The following is a 23,721-nucleotide window of genomic DNA, read 5'->3' on the forward strand; positions in this document are numbered from 1 at the left end:
AATGGAAATGCATGAATATTATTCTTTGTTCTTCATCAGTTGCATTTTTTGTTTACAAAACATTTACTTTTTCACTGAATTCCAGTTTATTTTAGTATTTTCCAGTGCATTGAGGAATTAAACATTTTGAAAAGCCATAAGCGCTATAAAAAAGGTTTTATAGTGTTTTGAATTGATCTTGCCAGTTTGTGATTGCTATTTTTGTAGTGTAGGTGTATTTGATGGCTTTTGCGTGATGTCTGAAGGCAAAGTTTGGTTTAGGTATAAGATTGTAATGATTGGAGTTTGGTTTTGTTGAAATTTTAAGTTTCCACTGTCCAGTGTTGCATTTGTGTTTTGGAAAATTATAGTTTTACGACGATAGTTTGAAGAAGTCTGTCTTGGCAATACAAACATTTTAACAATCAGGTAAACCAGTCTTTCACCTTGAATATGAAACTCTATACCAAAGGATCTCCCATGTAGGAATCACATTGGCAGTTACTGACCTGTTGGCCAGCATCACTTAAAAAAAAAAAAAAAAAACAGACTTTGATAGCGCGGTCGCTCTGTAGCCTGGACATCACACCTTGTTCGGTGAGAGGCATGGCCTACTGGTTTACCAAGTCCCTTACCTGCTTACGTTGCCATGAAAGTGACATCATTGTTCCTCCTCCGGCACGCTGCGTCGTGGATAAACCCAACTGGGCGGAGTTTCTACGGGCTTTCCCTGAGTTACCTACTTCAAGCACTGTCACTAGAAGCAGTCCTGTACACTCACTCTCTACCAGTAAACAAGTACAGTGACAGTCTAAGTCGAATACCGGTATTATGGGCAGATATATTCGGTAGATTGTGGACGTTTGGCGTTGTGTTTACTTGCTTTCTAGCGCGTTAGGGCTGTGTTATTAACGTCATCTAGGCACCTATGGTGTACTTGATGGGGATGCAATCGGAGGGTTATCGCGCTCGGCGGCGCTCTTCGGTGGATGAGCTATTCGACGCGGGCGCATGGAAGATCCGGAGTATTTGGGACGGGGTGAAGTTGGAAATCGCGTGTACAGAGGAGAACCCCGTGGTTCTGAACAGTTTCACTCATTTGGACCCTGACCTGCCTATTCTGGAGGTAAGGCGCCGCATGGCGTTTGAAAATACCGGTGATTCCCTTGGAGTGGTTGTTTTGAGTTAGAAATATATTACAAAACAATTTATATAGGTATGTCTTCTGAATATGTTATTTATTGTCATCTGATGTTGACGAATCATTGACTTAAAAGGGAATTTTTGTGTATGTGGGACCTACTGCCTTCATTCGCTCAGATTTCATACATTCAGATGTTTCAATGTTGCCATAATCGTGAGGAGTTTCTGAATAATGTGTTTACATATCCTCAGTCGCTGGGACAATCTGATCAAACCTACTCGGAATTATAGGATTATAATAGTTGTCTGGGTTTACTTTGTGATCACACTGAACATTTTAAGATGACTACATCATCATCAGTATTACAACGATTGTGTCAGTTGACAGTTTATAATCGGACACACTGACTAATGCCTTTTGAGAACTCCTCTTCTGGAAGAATAACAGTGTTCCTGTGAGTTCTGTTTGGGATGTTGATATAATTTATGCAGATTTACCTCAGGGTTCCATTCTGGCCAATCAGAGTTCTCTAGTGCCTTGAGTGACAGCTCCTTGCTGACCCACATGTGAGGGAGGCAGAAGCCTAAGGAGTTTTTCTCCTCAGAAATATCTGCTGATGTTCCCTCTTTCAGCCGCCAACTTTCCTCTCCACAAACCCAGACAAGGAAAAACACACAGCCTGCACCCTGGGCTCTGGAAATAAAATAATCAACCAACCTCAGATATTATAAGAAAACAAAGCTTAGGTGCCGCAGCTTTTCCAAAAAAGAAAATAATAGAAAGTAATACTTTTCTGTACATTAACCCTTTCTTACTGCAATGACTGCACCATGAGACAGCACGCAGTGTTCCATGCAGGCAATTACAAAATGGCGGATCATTAATCAAATGTTCTGTGTCTTACATAAGACCCTCTGTAGGATTACATGAGGACAAGCAAAGACTGAGGATCCAGTGGCTGTTTCAAAGTCATTCACATGCAATTTTTTTTTGTTTTCTGTAAATATCCACACAGATTAACCTTCAAATCAACCTACAGTACTTACTAACTACTGCATTTCTGCGGATCCACACTCCCTCCGACTACAATGGTCACACGTTCGTTTGTGTTTATTATGAGGCAATGAATTCAGAAAAGTGGTAAACAAGCTGAACTTAATAAGCAGTCACCTGTGACCCAGTTTACGCCTGTTATGCTAACACACACACACACACACACACACAGAACAGATGGAATGCCTTGTATGACACAGGCCCTTTGATCAAATGTAGCATCTCAGGCATATGAGTCCTGATGTGACTAACACCAAGAGAAGGTTCTAGTGTCTCTGCCATCAGTAGATCTTTCTCTCTCCTCTCCAGATCTAATCCACTCTCATAACACAATTAGCCAACAGCTAATCCCACCCCCACTGTACCGGCCGCACAGCTATTCTTAACCCGGGCAGCCCTGGCTAACGGCTTCTGCCTTCTACGCACAGAGTGGAGGCTGGGGACTGATTAGTCATGGCCATGCTTAGAGGCATGTGTACTGTACTGTACTGTACTGTACACAACGCTCTCACTCCCACTCCCTATTATCCTATTCATTGGCTTTGAGGGGGTTCAGTGATCCATCAATCTGTGTCCTGGAGGTGTGCACTTGACCCCTTGATGAACCTTGTCTTACTCATGCCTAGTGATACCAGAGGTCATACAGTGCCAGTGCCAGTGCTGATGCTGTGGCTGGGTAAGAGAATGTAAAACTATCCCCCTGTGCAGCAGTGAAGGCTGTCACAGCTCAGTGCTCCGAGGAGCTCAGCGGTGGTTGAATTGGATTTATGGGTCAGTGCCCCTCCCTGGCATGGTGGACCAGACGCTAATGAATCCCAGGAGAGGTTGGCTCCCCCCCATTCTGGCATCTCACCGCCTTCCAGCTCTCCATCTTCCTCGAGATTCAATAACACTTTCAGGAGGGTCGGAGGAACGAAGAAAAACGCTGTAAACGCTCGTCTTGTTTCGCGCCCCCGAAGCCTTCGTGTGTGCTGACACCGCTCGCCCCTCAGGCGCTCTGTTACCTCATTCCACGACCGGTAATCTGAGTACCTCCAGAACATGGCTCGGAGAACGTATTAGCCTTTCGGCACAGCTAATCCCTACACTGGATAACATTAATGGTGGCCTAGCACAGACCCTCATTCACCAAGACAAGCCAGGGGAGAATGGAGGTCTTATGTAATAGCCTGCGCATTACATAAAAGTTTACAGGATAATTTAAAGACAGGCTGAAGGAGTGTTATTAGTGCTTAAACCCCTTGGCAGATAACATAACATACTGTATAGATCTATGGATAAGACTGAAGGGTCATAGAAACAAAAACATGACACACAAATGAACGAAAGAGTTAGGTGAGGTGATTTTGGGGGCAAGACCAAGCACCCAAGCCCACTAAACAACACTAAACTAAGCAACACTGAACTTAACAACACTAAGCTGCTCTCTACTGAGACTTCCCCCTTTGTCCAGTGTTTGTCCAAACTGTTTAGGGGTGACTTGCCCCGGCTGAAGGGTCTCGCTGTGCTGTGTCCTTAGCATAATGAGTGACTCGGGTGGGTTGACATGGCCAGCCACAGAGGGCCTTTTGTCCGGGTGACTCAGCCGAGCAGGGGGACAAAGAGCGAGGGAGAGAGGAAAAGAGGAGAAGAAGAGGGGAAACAGAAACACAGACTAAAGGGAGGAATAGGATTGATGGCAGGATTAGAGGGAGTGTTATGAATAAGCCCCTAAACTTTAGAAATGACAGGATATGTCATAATATTTATAAGCTGTGGGGCAGATTGTGTCTATGGGGCTCCCCAGTATAAGTCAAAATCTCCGAGCAGCTCTGAATACTTTTAGTTATTCATTCCTCTGTTGGACTCTTGATTTAGTTTGTTCAGTGTGGAGTTTGTTTCATTTACTACAGTCTCCAAACACTCCTGAGCTCTTGTCGCCTGTAGGTCGTTAACGGCCAGTGAGATTGTCGTGGAGACGTTTATTTTTTCCTCAAATTCCAGTTTAGCGTGGTCGAACGAGAGAAACAGACTTCTCTGTGGAATTCTCCAGTTTGTGGGGCTGGAAAATGTGGGTGTGTGTATGTGGTGGGTGCATCTGTGTGTGTGTGTGTGTTTCCAGTCTTTCCTTCGGAGTGTGTCCTCCCCCGGTGCTGTCCCTCTGTCCACATGCCTCACGCTGAGGAAGAGGATGCTTAAGTCAGCCTCTAATTCAGTGTGTAAACAGGTAAACAGAGGAAGAGTCATCTCTGCGTCTAACTGTGACTCTTATCGGCTTCACAATATACTGCACGATCTGCGGACGCACTTCCTCAGGAAGCTGGGGTTAACTGCAAAACAATGACTGTGCTTTCCTCACCTTTCAAACACTTGGCTTGTTAGAAATTAGGCTACAATTTACACCATGACAGAGACATGCTGTTGTTTATTGTGTTTTGTGCCATCTCCCTAATTGCCTTGTATGTGCGAGACGGCATTTTTCAGACTTCAGACACACACACACACACACACACACACACACACACACACACACACACACACACACACATGCACACAAATGCACACGCACTCACACACACACACACACACACAAATATAGATATACTATGTATATGTGTGAAAGGTCTGGGCCTTACTTCATGCATCTATTTGTGTTTAGGATGCAGCTGTGTAGGAAGTGCTCTGAGAAAGGCCACTCTTAGCATTAGCGCTCCATCTGAGGGAGTTTTTGGGCTCATTGTGTGACAGCGGAAGCACCCTCACTACTATACGCCTTGGAGTCTTAGGCTTTGTGTTCGGGGGGATTCTTTATCAGCTTCATCACTTCAGGGCTTTTTACACACTGAGGACTTTCCAGCCCCCCAGACCTGCACATTGACATCCTGGCTGCACATCTGCTGCGAGGTGTGGTGATGGTGATGGCTTAACCAGACTTACAGACATACTTTTTTTTTCTGTGTTATTGTTGGTCGGGGGCGATTGGCTTCTTTTTGTGTTGACTGTCAGAGGAGATCTAGGTCGTTCTTAAAACCAGAAAGGGGGAGGCAGTGATCTACGGGGATCCCCAGGGAGCCGTGTGTGGAACCTCTAAATGTCACCTAGTTTCTGCTCTTCTCTCTTGAGAGCTTACGTTTCACCCACGTACGTTTCGATTTAATCACAACAATGATTCTATTTAGATCCTTCTCTCTGCCATTGAGTTAATCCACTTTCATAACATATAGCATCATTATTTTAACTCCTTTTCTAAATAGCATTAGCCTGATTGATATTGTCGAGCCATCAGGGTGAGGCATTGCCTGCTCTTTCTTTGGGTGTGGGCACAACTGATTTAATGGTGAATGACCTGGGCCCAGGCAATTTTATTTTAGTGACGAGGTAATAACAAACGCTATTCAAAAAGACATATTTCCTTCTATTAGACTGTTTAATGTAATATACTTGATAAATGACGTGACTTAGGCTTCATTAACATACACATTTCCATTGCGCTCTACTGCTGGTCTGAGTTTCCTCCTGTGGGGAATAGTGCACTTCCCTTTTCAATATGGGGTTTCACACACTGTACTTCATGCTGCCTTTAACCAATATATGACTTCTTCAGAGACCAATATAGATACACAATGTCAAATGTCAAGGGGGAATTACCTGTCAGAGAATACCTGTGTGTGTGTGTGTGTGTGTGTGTGTGTGTGTGTGTGTGTGTGTGTGTGTGTGTGTGTGTGTGTGTGTGTCTTTCTTAGAGCACTTCCTACACAGCTGCATCCTAAACACAAACAGATGCATGAAGTAAGGCCCAGACCTTTCACACATATACATATATCTATATTTGTGTGTGTGTGTGTGAGTGTGTGTGCATGTGTGTGTGTGTGTGTGTGTGTGTGTGTGTGTGTGTGTGTGTGTGTGTGTGTGTGTCTTTGCATGTGTATTTGTGTGTTTTTGCGTGTTTGTGTATATGTATCTGAATGCTTGCGTGGATCGGTCTTCAGCTCTACTGCTTTCAGTCTTTATATCTCCGTCGGCCCGTGGGGGTGCATGAAGGAGAGCCCTGAGTAAACACAGGACTGAAATAGTCTGGCATAGGCTGAGGAACCGAGGGTAACCCACAGAGTGTTTGGTTGCCTGGCACTGTGTTTATGTTGTGCGTGCGTGACCATAGCTACGCAGTGCTCCCTTGGGTTGTTCAATGTGATGAGTGTGCGAGTGGGCTTCCCTGGAAGACTCCTCACTGGTGACGGGGCACTGACTCACTCAGCAAAAGAATCTCCTCCTCCTCTGTGATTGGCCGCTTGCCTCAGGCACTCCGTTCTGTGATTCCGTTTGAAATCCTTTACTTTTCCATTGTGACATCATACTCTCATGTGAGCTTAAGTATGTGGTGCTGCCAGATTTACAGGTTAGCGAGGCCCTTTGTATATATCACCTAAGCTCAAGTGCCAGAGATACACTCTGCTTGGCTTCTTCTAGGATCAGGGAGATATTCTAGTCTCCTCTCAGACTAATTTGTCTGTGACAGTTAATGAAAGCACTGGAATAACACTACTGATAATAACTTTAGTTAAATTCTGTGGAGAAATCGCTGGCATACTATTAGGTCCGAGCTCAGTTGCTTGATCATTCTTGTCTCATGCAGTATACTATGTCACTTATACTGGTTGTAAAGCCTGTGAGAGACAGACAAAGACATGGCTGAGGATTAGTTAACCTTGATAGTAGCTAGAGTCTGTTATGGATGGGGTTACTGTATGGTATAGACTCATTGGCAATCTTCTCCAGTATTGTGAATTGGACGTGATAAAAACATCACACGTTGTAGTTTGGGCCGATGCCTTCCTCTAGTGCTCTTATAGGACAACTTACACATTTCAGATTGAGGTGGGAAAACAGTCCTTTAATATACAATATTGTACATACAGGAGCCATTGGTATTTAAAAACACATTCATGAACTGGCAGGTACCCGACAGTGTTTAACAACAGTGCCCTACGACCTTTGAGCTTCTAGCTAAATGAATGAGAAGTGTAATCCATATCCTCTGATCCCGATAGTCTTAATAGCTTTGAGACTGAGCCAGGCTGGCTTAGCAGCAGGCTCCATACCCCTGGCACTGAAGAGTCTGTGGTCCTGCCAAACACTAATGGCCTCTGATAAGGGGTCTGCTGCTCAGGGCAGGATATGACTGACAGACACGGGAATGAAGGAAGTGTTCTTTTCCACTGAAACAAGATTCCACTGAGTTTAATTACAGTGTAGTTTCCCTCACGGGTAGATCGGAGAGGTCCGATAAGCACACACCCAGCTGGCTCGAGAACGAATGACGAGGAGAGGAGAGGAGATGGTGAAGACTGATAGTCGCCTGTGTGTTTATATCCGCAGAATTCCACGCAGGAGATCGGCGAGGAGGCGGAAGACGGGGCGGTGTACACCATCACGCTGCGGAAAGTGCAGTTGCACCAGACGGCCAGTAAGGGGCAGCGGTGGCTGGGCGTGGAGACGGACTCGGCGCTGAGCCTGTACGAGACCTGCAAGGTGCGCACCATCAAGGCGGGGACGCTGGAGAAGCTGGTGGAGTACATGTTGACGGCCTTCAGGGGGAAGGACTCCACCTACGTCACCATCTTCCTCTGCACATACCGAGCCTTCGCCTCCACCAAGCAGGTGCTCGACCTGCTGCTTCACAGGTATGTGGCCGGGCCAACGTACACACCTTAGCATATACACACACCTGTCCTCCAAACCAGGTGAACATAGACATACATACCTTAACATACACACCAGCCTTTAGCACAAGGTGAACACACTGGACCTCAGCACACACACACACACACACACCTGTCCCTAGGTGAACGTTCACACCTAAGCACATACACACCTTCCATCTGTCCGTCGACACACACACACCTATCATAAACACTACGCTAATGCTCTCCAGGCAAACATACACACCTTAATATCAATGAGCCCATCAAATGCATGCGCTCTATCTAAACACACACCCAATGGACGAGTGCACCTTCTTAGATAACAACACACACTTTTTTACTTTCTCTGACGCACACACACCCACAGATACACGCAGATCCACAGATATGGAGACACATGTAGAGAGCCACACGTAGAACACTAGACTGTTTGTGAGGTAACATGTACTGTGTGTGAGGTAACATGTACTGTGTGTGAGGTAACATGTACTGTGTGTGAGGTAACATGTACTGTGTGTGAGGTAACATGTACTGTGTGTGTGTCTCTTTTGTGTCTGTGTGGTCTGGAGTGCACTGAGATAACACTGTTCTTTTGTGTGTGTGTGTGTGTGTGTGTGTGTGTGTGTGTGTGTGTGTGTGTGTGTGTGTGTATGAAGTTTGTAATGAGATAACAAAGCTCTTATGTTTGTGTGTGTGTTTGTGTGTGTATTAGGTATGCAAAGCTGCAGTCTCAACCTAAAGCATTGGAGTTTCAGATGACACATGAGGACCACACAGAGCTCAAAAAGTAAGTGGCCAATCAATGTGCATCTGGCAAAAACTACAAGATGGTGTTTGGGACACTGGCCATAAGAGATGGTTTTGAGGACACTGGCCATAAGAGATGGTGTTGAGGACACTGGCCATAAGAGCTGCTGTTAAGGACGCCACTGACCAGTACTGAGTGGGGTCTCCCCAAAGCCTTGTTGCAAGTGGCTCTATCCCTCAACAGTGCTTGAAGCCTAGCGAGACTCGCCCTGCTCATTGGGCACTGTGAGCACCTAGATAGCAGACAGTGAGCTAGATTTATCTCAGACTGCAGAGTGACTAAGCCTCTGTCCCCACCCTTCTTCAGAGTGACTGAGCCTCTGTCCCCACCCTTCTCTCTGTCCTTCCTCGACAGCTATCTTACCTGTAGCGTGACCTTATGTAAACTCTGGCTCAGGGTTGAGATGCTGTATGTGTAGATATCTCTTATGTCTTTACATTTTTATTTATTCATTCAGCAGAGGCTTTTATCCAAAGTGACTTAAAGTGTAGGCTACATAGTGGTTGCTTACTCGTTTATGGGGTGCACTGTGGCGCAACCAGTAGCCCCGACCACGTTCGGGCTTGATCCCCATGGAGGACACAGGTTCGATTCCAGCCTGATGTCATTTCTCCTGTCCGCTCCCCACCTCTTCTCATTTCCTGTCCCACTCTTCACTTCAACTATGATTAAAGGCCAAAAAGCCCAAAAATAAATCTTTAAAATAGATCCACGTGTATCAGCACGAGTGCTCCCTGGGCATTGAGCCCTCGACCTTGCTCCACAAGCCCATGACCTCTGACCTTCGGTCTGCCCTCTCTCCCCAGCACCATCTCCTCCATCCTTGGGGCATGGCTGGATCAGTACTCGGAAGACTTCTGGGCCCCGCCGGACCACGGCTGCCTGAGGGAGCTTGTGACCTACCTGCAGAAGAACTTCCCAGGCTCGGACCTGGAGCGCCGAGGACAGAACCTCCTGGAACTCTTCAAGCGCAGGCAACAGTACGAGCCGGATGTGGATGGTAAGTTACCAGTTGCCATAGATACCAAGTTATAAGGTACCATAGAGACTTTGTAGACTTTTTTAGAGACTTGAGTTTAGAAGATATTTCTTATCTGATTAACATGGGGACTGCCATGAGAGAGGGAGTAATTACAGTGACTGAATACTGACGGGTAGTTTATACAACGACAGTGAGTCAGAGCTATTCACCCTGATGTTTAGTGATTCGTGCTCTTAGGAAAGGACAGGAGACGCCTGCTGTGCTCTGCAACCTGCATTGTGTCCCGGACGGCACACAGCCAATGCACACACACATGAGTGGGGTGGGGTTGGGGAGTCACGGTGTCTATACCGGAGGGGGGGGGGGGGGGGGGGGGGGATAAGCAGTAGATGATCTGGTAAAGAGCACGTTTGGCTGAAGAAGAGAGAATTATTAAGGAGAAGAGCAGTGACTCAAGGTCCTGCTGTGCACGTGCCAACACTCACACACACACTGGGCCCTCACACACACACACACACACACACATTCACACACTCACACACTCGGCCCTCACACACACTCACACACACTCACACACTCATACTCACACACACTCACACACTCACACTCACACACACTCACACACTCACACAGACTCACACACTCACACACACTCACACACTCACACACTCACACTCACACACACTCACACACTCACACACTCACACAGACTCACACGTGCCATCACACACACTCACACACTCTCACTTCCTCCTCAGCCTCCAGAGAGCTTGGTTCCTGCCCGTTCGCCATGCCAGACGAGAACATCTTTGAAGACGAGCGTGCTGTGGACTTCCTGTCGTTTGACCCGGCGCTGGTGGCAGAGCAGTTCACTCTCATGGACGCGGTGAGACAGCCCAGCCCCCTGGCAACATCAACACCTTTTACTGCTGTTTGTTTTCAGATCAAACGTTAACAGCCTTTAAAGAAGGATTTCCTTTTGCCTTGGAATTCTGCAACGTAAATTCAGAGAACCTTGAACATCTTTAGCGTGGATAAAAACAGCGTAGAGCATTTATAGCCCTTACAAGGCTAGATAAAAGCATGTTTGGCTATAGTGGCTGTTTGCCACTATTATTCTAAGACCCTTTGGGAGTCATGTGTCCTTATTGCTGTGTCTATGGATATATGCACTCTCTCTGCACTTAGTCACATAGGCCAGAATAATTCATCCTCACTCCTCCTAACTTACTGATGCTTGATAATTGTTATCATTATAAGTCACTTTGGCTAAAAGTGTCGGCTAAATAAATAACTGTCGATGTTTCCCCTCCTGGCGCGGTGCCCGAACAGGAGCTCTTTAAGAGGGTGGTGCCGTACCACTGCCTGGGTGGCATCTGGTCGCAGCGGGACAAGAAGGGCAAGGAACACTTTGCGCCCACCATCCGCGCCACCGTGGCCCAGTTCAACAACGTGGCCAACTGTGTCATCGCCACGTGCCTGAGCCAGCGCACGCTCAAGCCCAATCAGAGGGCCAGGCTGGTGGAACGCTGGATAGAGGTGGCCAGGGTGAGTTGGGTTCAATGCAATTCAATTCAATTCAATTCAATTAAATTCATTTCATTTAATTTCAGTTCAGTTCAATTCAATTCAATTCAATTCAATTCAATTCAATTCAATTCAATTCAATTCAATTCAATTCAATTCAATTCAATTCAATTCAATTCATATAGCACCATAACAATACAATTGTCTCAAGGGCCTTAACAGAGCCCAGAGCCTGAGATCGGTTCCAGTGCTTAGGGGAGTCAGTTCAGTTCAGTATGATTAGGTTTCAATTAATTCTATTCAATTAAACTCAACAATTTTACTGAAATTAACTAAATTGATCTGACCTTAACTTAATGTAAACAAATTGGTCTGAACTTCGATTCAGTTCAGTGTAGTCTGTTTCATTTCTAGTCCAAGTATTTCAGTTTCACTTTTGTAGTGTGTGCAACAGTGTCTATTGTGCTAAAGATGGTTTAGATAAACTGGAGCTGTGTTTTGCTGTGTATCCAGGAGTGTCGGATCTTGAAGAATTTCTCGTCTCTGAGGGCGATCCTGTCGGCACTGCAGTGTAACTCTCTCCATCGGCTCAAACGGACCTGGGACGAGGTGTCCAGGTAAGGGGACCGACGCGTCTCTAAGGGACTTGGGCTGTAGGCTGGGTGAACTGATACTGAAACCAGAGGACTGGAGGGTAGTGGACTAGTGGGCTAGTGACTGACTGGCCTAAATAAGAGTACTGTAGGTGATATGTCGGCTCAGGTAACACAGGCAACGTGACTGATATGGTGGTCTTAATTGTTCACCAGATTCTAAATAGGGTTTTATTTTGCACACAGGGAAAATATACGTACCTTTCTGGAGCTGTCCGAGATCTTCTCAGATGACAACAACCACTCTGTGAGTCGGGAGCTGCTTGTCAAGGTGGGTGCTTTAGCAGGCCATGGATGTTTCTGGAATGTCGAGCTCAAAGTGTGTTCCTAACCAGATGAGCCTGCGTGAAGTCCTATTATGATTGCGTGGAGTTCTACACTCCCAACATAAAAATGTAATGTGTGGATTTTGCTGCTAGCTCGTTAATCAAGGCCAAAACTTTAACTTCTTACTTCGACTTGTTTCTCTAACGAGTACATGAGCGTTTTTCAGATGGACAGTTGCACCGTGCTTTTGTGTTGCTTTTGTATTGCATTACATAATGTGCTGCCTTTTGATAAGCGCTGCAAAACCCTCAGAAACCGTTGCTAGGTCAACAGGAAGTGGTTTGTCACATGAGGAGCATCTGCTCTAAAGCCTTAAGCCATTGCAAGCCTCTGTCCGTGTCCCTGTCTCTGTCGTAACCTCCTCTACACAAACCACATTCACTCTTCTGCCCACAGCAGCACGGCAGTGTGATAATGCAGCCGTTGTGTGATTGGACTGAGGTGACGTCCTTGTGTATTCTGTTCTCTGTAGTGGTGTTTATTTCAGCAACGGTCTTTGTGTAACAGGAGAACGTGAGACTGTGCACTGTGCTTAAAACAGCGAAGCTCGATGACATAGGCCCCAGTAACCTTGTTTTAAGACGGCGTCGGTCATCATTAATGATTCACGCCTACTACAACCCAACACGCTGGACGTGAACCAGCCATCAACTTCGTCTGAGACAACATGCTGTGAGGACAGAATGACAATGATGCTTTCGAGGAGTTTCCTAGGAGACGCTACATGTATGACAAACGTGCTGCAGTGATGCACAGTTGATTCTGGAACAGATCTAACACATCCCCTTTTCTGCTGTTAGTTCCTATGAAGAGCATGGCCTCACAGTCAGTCATAATGGACGTGTTTTTTTCTCTTTACGTGAGCTGGCCTGTTATCTGTGAGTGGGGCCTCACCCTCTATCAGTGCGCTGCGGAATATCTGGGTTGAGTGTGGAGGGTGTGTTCACCCATGCCGGCATTCAGGGGTAGCCTGCTTCATGGAAAGTCTTGAGTCAAAAGGGAACATGATGACGCAGGAATGCTCTCGGTATGCGGAAGTGGACACTTGACTGAACGGTTCTATGTTCCTGGTACGCGGAGCGTCAGAGTGGGTCAGGGCTCGCTTGTTTAATAACACTCAACCTCGACTGGGGGCGCCATGGCAACGTAAAAGGAATCCCTGGTGAGGTCATAAAGAGAGTGTTGTGCGTGATAAGAGGCACTCAGGAGGGCTTCCCCGGGTGGAGGCTGTTCTATCTTGTGAGGCCAAGCTGTTCACTTGTGTAGTGGCTGTGCTGTATTAGTTATGTCAGGGAACAATCCCCCCTCGTGTTGCATCATACAAAAACAACATGGTAGTTCAAGCGTCCACAAAGCTCTTTTGGCTAAACACCCCTCCGCCTAACCCTGTTTTCACTGGTCTTTTCTTCCCCATAATGCATCTGGAGGATCTGTCTTTTTTTAAGTGACAATCTCTGTTTGACGATTATTGATTTAGCAGACGTTTTTAACCGAGTAATTGACTGTATCAGGATGGAGTAGATGAGATAGATCAGAGAGAGCCAGCAGCGGTCTGGGCCTCCACTGAAGCCTGGTTCTAAATTTCCCTTTATGTCACCTCTGTGTGTTCACAGGAGGGCACGTCCAAATTTGCCACCTTGGAGATCAACCACAAACGTGCGCAGAGAAGGCACCAACAGCAGAGAGAGCTGGTGAGTGAGCGTGTTGGGCACCACAGCGTCATCTTGTGACTGGAAGGGAAACATGATTAAAGGAGTCTTTTGACCTAGTTTGAACTGTTCTGCCTTGGGCTGTTGTTATAAAAGGTGTATTTATACAAACATCAGTTTGAAATGTTTTGCCTTGGGCTGTGGTTATAAAAGGTGTATTTATACAAACATCATTTTGAACTGTTTTGCCTCGGGCTCTGGTTATAAAAAGTGTATTTATACGAACATCAGTTTGAACTGTTTTGCAAGGGCTGTTGTTATAAAATATTGAATGTGTATTTATACATACTATGGGGTCATTGTCTCCTGATGGACTTAAATCTCCTGTTTATGACAGGGCGTCATGCAGGGCACCATCCCATACCTGGGCACCTTCCTAACGGACTTGGTGATGATGGACACTGCCATGAAGGACAATGTGGAGGTAAGGGACTCATTCAATGAGAGATCTGGGCATTGAGCAGAGGCTGCAGCACTTGCATCTACAAGACAAGAATGGGAGCATTCAGAGAATGCAAACCTCCGCCTTGTGACCTTGACCTTGACATCTGAAATCTAATAAATTATTGCCATTATATTACCCAATCTCCCCACAAAGTTTGATGGAAATCGGTCCATGCGTTTCTGCGTAATCCTGCTGACAAACAAACAAACAAACAGACACTTTTACAATATCTGCAATGATGTAGGGGTTTCTACCTAATGTGCATCAGGTGAATCAGATACACACACGGCCCATTGAGACTGCTTGTGCCTTGACTGACTTCTCATCCACTCCGTTTTTGTTTCAGGGCGGACTTATCAACTTTGACAAGCGCAGGAAGGTGAGTTTCCCAGTGTTTAATGGTGTGCAGTGATGGTTGTGGTAGTCTGAAGTCTATATGCTGTGTGAATGGGTTAGAAGGATACATATGTTTGAAATATGTCATGTCTGTATCATGTGAATAGGTGTAACGTCATGTGGGTATAAGATGTCTGACATCTCTACTCTGTGTGAATGGGTGTAGAAATTGTGTGTGTTTTTAGATATCTGATGCCTCTTTGCTTTTGAATGGTAATAGTTCTATGTGTTTCAGATGTGTGATGTCTCTGCTCTGCTCTGTGTCTCTGTCTCTGTCTCAGGAGTTTGAGGTCATCGCTCAGATCAAGCTGTTGCAGCTGGCGTGTAATAACTACAGCTTCACCAGGGACATGCGCTTCAGAGAGTGGTTCAGCACCGTGGAGAAACTCACCGATGCGGATAGGTAAGGGCAGAGAACAGAGAGAGAGAGACAGAGAAGAGAAAGAGAGGGAGAGAGAGGGAAAGAGAGAGCGAGAGAGAGAAAAGAGATGGGGGCTGAGAAAGGCAGATAGATAGAGGGAGGAGCTGAGAAAGGCAGAGAGATAGAGAGATAGAGAGATGTTAGGATAAGGGGAAGGGAGAGCAGGAAACAGGGGGAACTTTAAAGAGGAGAAAAAGGAAAATCATGATTCCGATGTATGCTGGCTTTTTTCTCATTTGTCCCCTGACGTTTGTGTGTGTGTGTTTGTGTCCAACAGCTACACCCTGTCCTGTGAGATCGAGCCTCTCTCTGAATCGGCCTTCAGCACTTTAAAGGGCAGGAAATGTAACGGCATCGTGAAGCGCCCGAGCGAGTGAGTACTCTGCACTTCTCCTTTAGTGGGACACCAGAAAAACACTGAAACTATGACAAATATCAAGAATAAAAACAGAAAAACCACTGAAACTATGACAAATATAAAACAAATGAAGTGTGAAGTATGCTATTGCATCAACAATGTTTTTTCCTGATAAATAGAACTCAACAGTCAGTGCTCTCTTCTGTGTATTTCACATCCATCCATTCTCATCACCTCTCTCCCTTTCTCCAGCCGGCAGTCAGAGAATGGAGAGGGCGTCTGTAGTAGGGTCGGACCCCCCCACTCTAAGTCCTTAGACCAGCTGCGCTACCCGTCACCTCAGGCCAGGTCAAAGGTGTGTGTGTGGGACGGAGGGGACACCCTGAGCGTGACCTCAGCCGGGTCTAGCAGCTCCGACCTGGAGGGGACCAATGACAACTTCCTGTTAGACTCACCAGACTCCCCCCAGGACCGGAAGGTAAGCAGAAGTGGAGACTAGAAAAACAGAATGACTGGATTATTCTGTCATATGTGTGTGTGCGTGTGTGTGCGTGTGTGTGCGTGTGTGTGCGTGCGAGAGTGTGTGTTTGTGTGTGTGTGCGTGCGTGTGTGTGTCTGTGTGCGTGCGTCCATCCATGCGAGTGTGCGCAGTGCGTGCGTGTGCGTGTGTGTGCGTGTGTCTGTGTCTGTGTCTGTGTCTGTGTATGTGTGTATGTTAATAAAGTCTGTGTGTGTGTTTATCTCCTCAGCTGTGGGAGTCCACGTCCCTGTGTTCCCTGGACACCTCCGGCTCCAGCTCCAGCTCCGGCTGCGCCTCCTCGTCCTCCATGTCGTCCACGCCGGTCCCGCTGTCCCGCTCACACAAGCGCTCCGCCTCGGCCGTCTCCTGCACGTCCACGCTGTCCCTGCCCGTCTACAACCAGCAGGTGGACGACTGCTGCGTCATCCGCGTCAGCCTGGACGTCAACGACGGCAACATGTACAAGAGCATCCTGGTGAGTCTACAAGGGGAGATGGAGATGCAGGCAACAGCGTAGGGGAGGGAGGGGGAAGACTAGCGAACTGAGAGCAGACTGCTTGTGGCAGGACTGGGGCTAGATTTGTGTGTTAATCAGTGTTGTGTACTTTATTCCAGGTGACGAGTCAGGATAAAACGCCGGGGGTCATCAGGAAAGCAATGGCCAAACACAACCTGGACAAGGAGAAGACGGAGGACTATGAGCTCCTGCAGAAGGTCTCAGAGGAGAAAGGTGTGTGTTGTGTGTCCGTGTGTCCGTGTGTGTGTGTGTGTGTGTGTGTGCGTGCGTGTGTGTGTATGTGTGTGTGTGTGTGTGCATGTGTGTATGTGTGTAGGCTTTATGGTTGTATGTCTATGTGTACATGATGTTGATTCATGTGTGTGTGTGTGTGTGTGTGTGTGTGTGTGTGTGTGTGTGTGTGTGTGTGTGTTAGTGTGTGTGTTCACTTAGCCATAATACAGCACACTTACAGAAGCTTGACCCCTTTATCTCTCTCTCTACACAGAGTTGAGAATCCCAGATAACGCCAACGTTTTCTACGCAATGAACTCCTCCGGCAACTACGACTTTGTGCTGAAGCGGCGTGACACGCCCCGGACCGTCCGTTCCAAGAGCGCCAGCGGTCCCAGCAGCTCCACGCTGCCGCGCTTCAGACAGAAGGGCCTAAAGATCGTCAAGGGCATCCTCTGAGGAGACTCACCCCACGCGTGTCTCTGCAGGAGAAAGAGGAGAGGAGTCGCGTGAAGCATGGAAACGGAGCTTAGCTAACCCCTTAGCTTAGCTAACCCCTTGGGGCAATTGCCGTTGCCCCAAGCTGCACGTGTTTACCCAGAACTCAGAGGGGAGGGGGCCAAGCATGGGGCCCGCCTACATGTGCCAGAGACTAGTGTTCGGTCCGGGTGGACAAGGGTCACAAACCCAACGTGGAAGTTGGACAAGCTGTACACACACACACACACACACACACACACACACACACACACACACACACACACACACACACACACACACACACACACACATACACACATACACACACAAACACACACACACACACAACACACACACACCTAGAGAAGCACCCTGCTTCAGTATGTACATGCACTTTAAAAGGTCATTCTGTCTCAGTGAACACAAAGCTCAAGTGTAAACTCTACAGACTGTGTTGGTTTGTTTGTTGTGGACTTCAAACCAAATGCATTCTGGTCCAGCGATACGGACCACTACGCCATGACACCGTTTTATAGTGGCATCAGGAGAGACGAATACAGGGGACATTTGGCTGTTAAACAAACTCCAATGCAACCACAGGACACATCACACTTAGTTGTCTGTACAGTAACAAACGTGAGCTTGCCTTCTATTACTGTTCGTTTTTATAAATGTGCGAAGTTTGGAGAGTGTGTTCGATGGGAATAGTCCTCGCACGGAGAGTCTCCAGTGACCACACTGTGACGAGGGCTGAGAGGACCACAGGGATCTAATGACGATGACCCCCCCAGTCAGCCCACCGGGTTCAGGACCACCACTGCGGAAAAGACCCCCCTCCTGCTCAGTGACCTATCCCTCTACTACGGTGGGGAACCAGATGGATCCCGACAAGCAGTCCTGATACAGATACTGATCAGTGTGTGAGGAGACAGACACCCAGGACAGACAGAGAACAGCAGGAGAGTCTAAGCTAACAAACGGATGCTGATGCTCTTGTGGATAGACATTGTGTGGACTGTCAAAACAGATGAGTTACGATGTGCTTGCGCTTCTCTCAGTGAATATGTACCTGTGGGCAGTACCTGGTGTCCTTTTGGCAATGCTAAGCACTGTGATTGGCTCCTCTGTGTCTCTATTGCTGCAGTCTGATTGGCTGTCTTCTGTTACTGAAGAACACTGTGATTGGCTCGCTATCCTGTTCTGTGTGTGCTGTGATTGGCCTTTTCCTGTCAGTGTTAACCACTGTGACCTGCCTTATCCTGTCTGTGATTGGCCTTTTCCCGCTTGAGCTAAGCAATGCGATTGGCTGTTCGAGCTGTGACTGTCTCTATGTCCTCTCTATTTCAATGGGATGCTTAGGCTGCGTGCCCTTTGACCCTTCTCTGCGCTTTCTCTGTGAGCTTGTGGAAATAATTAGACAGTTTGTCACTAATTGTTGTTAATAACGATCACAGATATCAATGTTAATAATGATCACAGTTATTACGTGACATGAGGCCTGTGTGCTCAGATAATTCTTCAGTGTGTGGTGGTGATCCCTCAGTGTATGTCTACCAAACAATTCTGAGATCATTCTTGACCAGGCTTACATATCCATTCTTCAGAGATACATTCCCATAAGCTTTTACCAGCAAGTATTACTAAAGCAGCAGACAGAAAAAAACATCCCCCTACGTGACAGGTTTCTCCACCAAACCAAAGACGATCCATTTTAGTAGGAAAAGCATTATTTCACATGGAATGTGAATGTGGATTCATGGTCTTGGTTCGACTGTTTCTCCTCCATGGATCATGGATGTTTGTACTGTTAATGCTCACACCAACAGTCCTTCTGGTTTACAGGTGTGTCCCCAAACAAGCTTAGAAGACACTATGTTTACATGACTTGGAATGAACAGAGATTGCCTTATGTTATTGCTAAAAAAATACTTCAGTATTAAATTCATATTGAGATTTGGAAGGGTTTGGTAGCCGTTGAATTTTACGTTTATATACGATCTCTGAAATTCATCACAGGTTTATATCATCTCTGTAAATCATCAAAGTTTTATATCATCTCTGAAATGAGCTCTCCCTCGGCCATTTAACATTTAATGCCCCATCCATGATGCCATTATCTCTTATTCCCTTCCTTGTTCAGCAATGTTGTGCCTTGCCATTATTTATTAATGTGTATATGTTGATACCGCCTTGTACAGAATGTATTTTTCCATTGTAATTAAAATTAATATATGCACATTTGTATGCAGAATAAAACACTACATTTATAAGAAAATGGAATAAAAAGGGGTCTCCCAAATTAGCCCTATATCTAAGTCTATGTCTGGTCTCTGATGTTAAACCACTGCAGTTTCTGTGACTGATATGCGTGTGTGTGTGTGTGTGTGTGTGTGTGTGTGTTTGTGTGTGTGTGTGTGTGTGTGTGTGTGTGTGTGTGTGTGTGTGTGTTCTGTGTCGCCTCCATATATGCACGTGTGTGTTGCAGTGTGTCGTGTGTGCCATTAAAATCTGACAATTATTATAATATTATTATTATGATATTACACTAGGGACAGGTGTGTCACTCAGGCATGTATGTCTTCATGTAGACTCTATTTAAGGACCAGACACCCTCTTCAGCCAACCCCCTTTCCGACCCTCATACTGGTTCGGCGGTTTTATTGTTAGTAAATGCACGTACATCTTAGTTCACAAGAACCCACTGTGCAACACATTAAAGTTTAACCGTTCCTTAGCCACGTTATATTAAAAGCCTAGGGAGGTTTAGATACTTGGACGCGCTTGGGTTATAACATGGCCAGCAGGTGGCACTGTTTCTCCGTCGATTCAGAGGGCGAGATGAGTGAACTGTGATTCGTGAGAGGGTTCGGCAGCAAAACAGCATTTCCCCCCTGAGAACACCAGGCTTCGGAAATAAAAAGGGTTAATTATTTTAATATAGAGATTAAATCAGATAATCAATAACAAGAAGTAGGAAACAGACAGAATGAGAAGGGTCCAAATCCACTGGAGTTAAAAGGTAAAAACGATTTATCTGGAACATGAAAAAATTCGTAAATCTAAAGCAGTGTTGTCAGAAGGCCTACAATATCAAAGCCAAGCACATCATGGGCAGTCCGTGATGATGCTGACATGTTAAGGGAACATGCATGGACATTTTGCAGAAACACACCACTATTAGGCTACTACTGCTGTTATGGGTGGCTGCGCGTCACATTCATGATTACAATTACCACGAAATGCTGTTTTTGAAAGAGGGCCCGAGGCTCGTGCACTAACCGGTGACTCGGCTCGTTCTGGTCTGAACTCAACAGCAGCTTCGCGACGTCTCTGCCTTCTCTTAAATGTGCTAAGATGTTTACCCAACCAGGCGGAAAATTCAATAAATGAATGAATTAATAAAGTGACAGTATAGTTTTAGGCCAGCTTGCAGGAATAAGGCGAAGAAAACGAGTTCAATACCCAGGGTCGCACCCATATGGATTAAATAGAGACCTTTGCTGCAGCAGGACGCTTTGGATTAAAGAGTCTGCTCATTAAATGTTTCACGTGTAAAAACATGTTACTATAATGTCTACATGAAGCGAGTTGTTGTTTATGTAATACAATTTATAAAATACTCATAAGTCAGCAATATACTCTGTTCTTTCCCGCTAAAGCTTTGAAAAATAAAACCTATTTGGTGGCTTGAGTTTTATGGTGCTGTTAAAATGGACCCAGGGCTCTGTGATATAAAGCCTAACCTTCATCTCTGCCATTACCGGGTCATGTGGTGCCACTTCAGGCTTCTTGAGTTTGGTGAAGTGGGTGTTTTTGTCTGGCTCCTTTGGTGAAATCCTTATTTGGCCGTCTAGTTCCAGCTATTCCCACCTGTTTTTGTCCTCTGCCAGTGATGCATATGATATCATTTCTGCCTGCAAAGTGGCTTTTGCTGCTTCTCAAATATAATCATGTCACCTACTCATTATCCTTACTTTAAAAGAAACTTACCACGGTGCTTTCTGTATTTTCTTTCAAATATTTATACAGTATGTGTAAACAGCAGATCATCTTAAAATGTACAGAACAAAATATGGTGTACTGTACAGGAACATCTCTTATTTTCTCTTGGAATATGTGTTTTGGTATGGTATGGTACGGCATTATAAAACATCCTATATATATATAGAGAGAGAGAGAGAGAGAGAGAGAGAGAGAGCCCCATGGAAGATCACACAAATATATGGAATGAAAAACTAGCAAGTGAGCCTGAGAGAGTGCACATCAGAAATCATCACATGTGATATTGATTTTATTGGCACAGTAGTATATCAGAATACATGGTCTATGTCAGAGGTACACTTTAAATGATCTAAATTTAAATAGAAATGTCGCACTCAGAAAGGAATGGTTTGATCAAAGCACATTTGGTGGTATAAAACGAAGACAGATGCTTAGCAATATTTATTATGCTATCTTAAATCTCTACAAATACATAGAAATGTCCCCAGAAAATTCTTGAAAAGTTCAGATATGTGTCTAATGCTAGCTAATGGTTTGTTACATTGTGTTCAAGTCTAGATAGTTTTAACAGCTGGTGTGGCTCGCCAGCACACAGCGTAGCGTAAGTATTCAGCAGCATCTCTGAGCTTCATTTATGCCCACCAGAAGCCCTTCATCACCTGACTGTAGCCTGATGAATGCCACAGCTTCTGTTTCTCTAAGTCCCCCATTTGGGTGTTCTTGTTCGGAGTGAAGATGTTAGATGCATGGTTGGATAACTGACCACTATATGACAGTGACATAATGCAGTCTATTAAAAGAATATCGATATACAGTTCATCCTATCTCCTAACACTGTGGCACCTTCAGGCTACGAGACTTTAAGTCCTAAACACGACAGTGATCACTACCATAGACCACCAGTAAGCATAACCTCTTACATGACACACACACACACACACACACGCACACGCACGCACACACACACACACCATAAAACCCTTTGATATCCGAATAATCATTTGTTCTCACATTAAAAAGGGAGATATATTCTAAGAATGGAGTAATTTACGCAGTATTATCTTATATAATAAAATAGATTCTAATTGACAAACTCGCGTCTGTCATTAATCTTACACGATAATGAGTGGAACCTTCACACCGATTGTTTAAGACAGTAGTGCTAGTCAGTATTTCAGCAGGAATTGACACCATTCGCCAGGCCATGTACACACACCAGTGAAGGAATACCAATTAGGTAGCCCATAATAAGACAGGGAGCACTATCTGGCATGTTAATTACATCTATGTTAATTATGCATGTTATGTCGTAATAAATATTCCACACAAGGAGGTTGAATCACAGGTCTTGCATGTCTCAGTATTTCTGTGTTCCATTAAGTCCAGTTCAAAGCAGTGAGAGGGAAGTGCATGTTGAGCTGCTAAAAGAACGGAGCAGACATCACTACAGGGGATTTCAAAGGACCTGAAGGATCACACCTCCTCAAACAAAGGCCTGAAACGTCCTGTAATGATGTTGGGGTTCTTCCGGCGAGGGCCTCTTTACGCTAGCAGGTACAGCAGGGGACTAATGACACGCTACAGTGCAATGTGCATATCCTGAACTCCTCTTATCCTCGTAAGAAGCACAACCTACATGAGTCGTTGATGAAGTCAAGGGAGGGCGGCAGGGAGATCATTGAAGTGAAAGTGAAAGAGTCCAGTTAGTGTAAGGCTGGACACAGAGGCCAGGGCCACAATACAAGACTAGATTATTACTTCTGGAAAAGGCAGTGAGAAGAATCTATCTACTATAAAACGCAGCTATGTGCAACCCAGCACAGTTTTACAGTATTTACAGACAGTGATGCATGCTAAGGCTAGGCTACACCCCCCCTGGTGGCAGGCGATGCTGGGCCGATTCCACGCCAGACCTGAGCCATAACTCAGCCATAACTCAGCCAGACCTAAGCCAGAGTCAGCTGCGCTCCGGGGCTCTTCCATTTGAGCTGTACAAAGTCCACAGATAAATAAGTGTTGGGCAATAACGATACGGCCTCACAAAGGAAACACGCCAAAGACATTTAGAAAATACTGGGTGAGCTTAGCTACATGTTCTCGCCTTAAAAGAGTGTGGAGGTATAAAAAAAACACACCACACACTATGAACAATCAGTATGGGATGAGATCTATAATACATCTAAATTCATAAATACAGTTTGTTTAGCTTACGGAGAAAAACAAATCTTATTTCACAGCGTTTAGTATGATCACGCGTGAGTCACAGAGCGTCATTAAATGTCGTATCTCAGCAGTGCAGTGTCCGTCAGAAGAACATCAACTGGAAGATTATAAAAATAAACATAAAGCTATCATTGTGCAGGCTCAGGTCTCTGGGTGGCGGACATGGTGAGTGTGAATGCACACATGTGTATGTTTGTGAGGATGTGTGTGGGTCTGAGAGTGTGTGTGTATGTGTGTGGGTCTGAGTGTGTGTGTGTATATGTTGTATGCACAAGTGTGTGTG

General features: G+C 45.6%; 1 protein-coding gene across 1 annotated transcript in view; it reads left to right on the forward strand.

The window, feature by feature from the left end:
• Positions 1-19,444, forward strand: part of LOC308375942 (ral guanine nucleotide dissociation stimulator-like) — a gene marked incomplete at its 5' end in the record, with an annotated part of 32,115 nt that extends 12,671 nt beyond the window's left edge. Inside the window, 16 exons of the mRNA XM_080852166.1 lie at positions 7,532-7,836; positions 8,570-8,644; positions 9,472-9,665; positions 10,406-10,533; positions 10,980-11,195; positions 11,688-11,791; positions 12,014-12,098; positions 13,768-13,845; positions 14,201-14,287; positions 14,655-14,687; positions 14,986-15,107; positions 15,403-15,498; positions 15,736-15,961; positions 16,233-16,478; positions 16,619-16,733; positions 17,008-19,444. Coding sequence (XP_080708292.1) covers positions 7,532-7,836; positions 8,570-8,644; positions 9,472-9,665; positions 10,406-10,533; positions 10,980-11,195; positions 11,688-11,791; positions 12,014-12,098; positions 13,768-13,845; positions 14,201-14,287; positions 14,655-14,687; positions 14,986-15,107; positions 15,403-15,498; positions 15,736-15,961; positions 16,233-16,478; positions 16,619-16,733; positions 17,008-17,192 — 2,295 coding nt within the window. The 3' untranslated portion in view covers positions 17,193-19,444. The remainder of the gene's footprint in view (positions 1-7,531; positions 7,837-8,569; positions 8,645-9,471; positions 9,666-10,405; positions 10,534-10,979; positions 11,196-11,687; positions 11,792-12,013; positions 12,099-13,767; positions 13,846-14,200; positions 14,288-14,654; positions 14,688-14,985; positions 15,108-15,402; positions 15,499-15,735; positions 15,962-16,232; positions 16,479-16,618; positions 16,734-17,007) is intronic.
• Positions 19,445-23,721: the final 4,277 nt, after the last annotated feature.

Source organism: Sprattus sprattus, assembly GCF_963457725.1.
Source record: "Sprattus sprattus genome assembly, chromosome: 15".
Taxonomy (NCBI): domain Eukaryota; kingdom Metazoa; phylum Chordata; class Actinopteri; order Clupeiformes; family Clupeidae; genus Sprattus; species Sprattus sprattus.